This window comes from Apis dorsata, unplaced genomic scaffold, assembly GCF_000469605.1.
Source record: "Apis dorsata unplaced genomic scaffold, Apis dorsata 1.3 scaffold_60, whole genome shotgun sequence".
Taxonomy (NCBI): domain Eukaryota; kingdom Metazoa; phylum Arthropoda; class Insecta; order Hymenoptera; family Apidae; genus Apis; species Apis dorsata.
In genome coordinates, this window is record NW_006263360.1 from 361,437 (window position 1) to 363,240 (window position 1,804).

Below are 1,804 nucleotides of genomic sequence, written 5' to 3' on the forward strand. Positions count from 1 at the left end.
ACTATTCGTCCGCTTGAATTCGTGCGCGAAAGTAGAAAGAAGAAGACGAGATTCTGGCGAGAGAGAAAGGATTCGAGCGCGGTGAAACTCGCGAGCATAAAACCGAGAGGCGAGGTTATATACTTACATATCTACGAGGAAAGTTTGATTATGGAGGCGGTTTGGTCGTAACGGAACGGCTTCGAAAGGAAGAAAGATCCTGGAATTGGCTTTTCGAGATTCGGTCGAACGAGACGCGACCCCTTGAAAGACTCAAAGTATTTTGTAATGTAATACGTATGGTCCGTCCAGAGATATACCGAGGTCGTAAAATCGGTCGAGCGGAAAAGTACGAATTTAGCCGATGATTGCCGAAAGTCGTACATTACGGGAAGTATAATAGCAGCGTGTTCGAGTTTCATATAGGATTGATTCATATAGAATAAGTTAAAAAGAAAAATAAATTATATTCTTTGAAACATTTGAAATATTTATTTAATGCTAGATAATTGGCGATAAATGGGAAAGATTAAATATATCACTCGATAATTTTTCTATTTTATTGGTTAAGTAGAAACTCTGAAAATTATATCAACAACGTTTTGAAATTTATTAACTCGATTTAATTAAATTAACGCGACAAATAACTTCCTTATTTCTCTGGACGAACATAACCTCCCTCATGTGGCATACAATATCTAAAGTAGAGCATTGCCGTCAAACCTGATGTCGTGTCCGCTCCCACTGTCATGTCACCGTAAAATTCGTAGGAATTTTGATATTCCCGTAAGAAGCACGCTCGGAACGTACATTTTGTATTACCATCGACCCCTATTTGATCGATCATTCATTCTTCTCTCGTGTCGCGACATTTTTAGCCCTGACAAGGACTAAAAATTTCTCTCCATATACGGAAAAAATGATGCGCAGGCAATTGTCATCTATATCCTTGCGCTAATCTTTGCGATTCTGCAGATCGATTGCACGGGGAAAGCGGTTATATGAGCAGTCCCGAAAGAGGTGGAGGAGTTGGCTCTGGAACGGGAAGATATCCACCCGGCCCCTACAGCGCCGGAAGCAGCTACGAGGATCCGTATTATTCGCAATATTCGGGAACCGTGACACCTGTCATTGATGAGGAAGCCAGGTAACCGGAGTTTCACAATATTTTTTTAGTTGTTTCGTCATCTCGCTTCATTGGTAGTTCTGATTTCAATCATCTAAATTTTTCTTCATCATTTTCATATAAGGTGAATTGTGTTCTAATATAGAATATTTATTTTTATGCACATATTTTATCTATTTGTAAAATTATTATCAAACGAATTACAGTTTATTTCCATTAAATTAAGTAGTAATAATATATAACTGGTCGTACATCTGGATATAAACGGCTATCCGACTTCGGGTCTGTTCGGTAATAATCGGGCGTAATCGACTAAAGATATCTTCCGATCTTACCCGATCTTACCCGAACATTTCCGAGTCCATAATACAGTCCCTAATATTGCGATATTTTATATTAAAACAATTCATCTTATGCATAGAAATTATATATAAACTTTGTGTATACAAATAAGATTAAAAAGAAAAGAATCACAACGCGTGCGAAAGGATAGACAATTCGTGACTCGAAGAGAAAAATCGTTGTCGCGAATGATTTGTGGATGGCTGATAGCGCGGATACGTATATCTCTGTTGTGGGTGGTGCAGCGATACGGAGCTGTTGGAGGAATCGTACAGCCTTTACGGTGTGAAACCGCCAGGCCGTCCACCGTCCGGTCCTCCGCGATCTCCGTTTCCTCCAGGGGCACCACCACCTTTG

At 39.8% G+C, this 1,804-nt stretch overlaps 2 protein-coding genes across 2 annotated transcripts in view; one reads left to right on the forward strand and one right to left on the reverse strand.

Moving 5' to 3' along the window:
• Positions 1-940, reverse strand: part of LOC116186837 — an 8,578-nt gene extending 7,638 nt beyond the window's left edge. The window contains exon 1 of the mRNA XM_031515284.1: positions 124-940. The gene's annotated coding sequence lies outside the window, so the exon portion shown is untranslated. The remainder of the gene's footprint in view (positions 1-123) is intronic.
• LOC102674722 (coiled-coil domain-containing protein CG32809) overlaps positions 1-1,804 on the forward strand; it is a 96,974-nt gene that overhangs the window by 76,440 nt on the left and 18,730 nt on the right. The window contains 2 exon segments of the mRNA XM_031515288.1: positions 947-1,126; positions 1,681-1,804. Coding sequence (XP_031371148.1) covers positions 947-1,126; positions 1,681-1,804 — 304 coding nt within the window.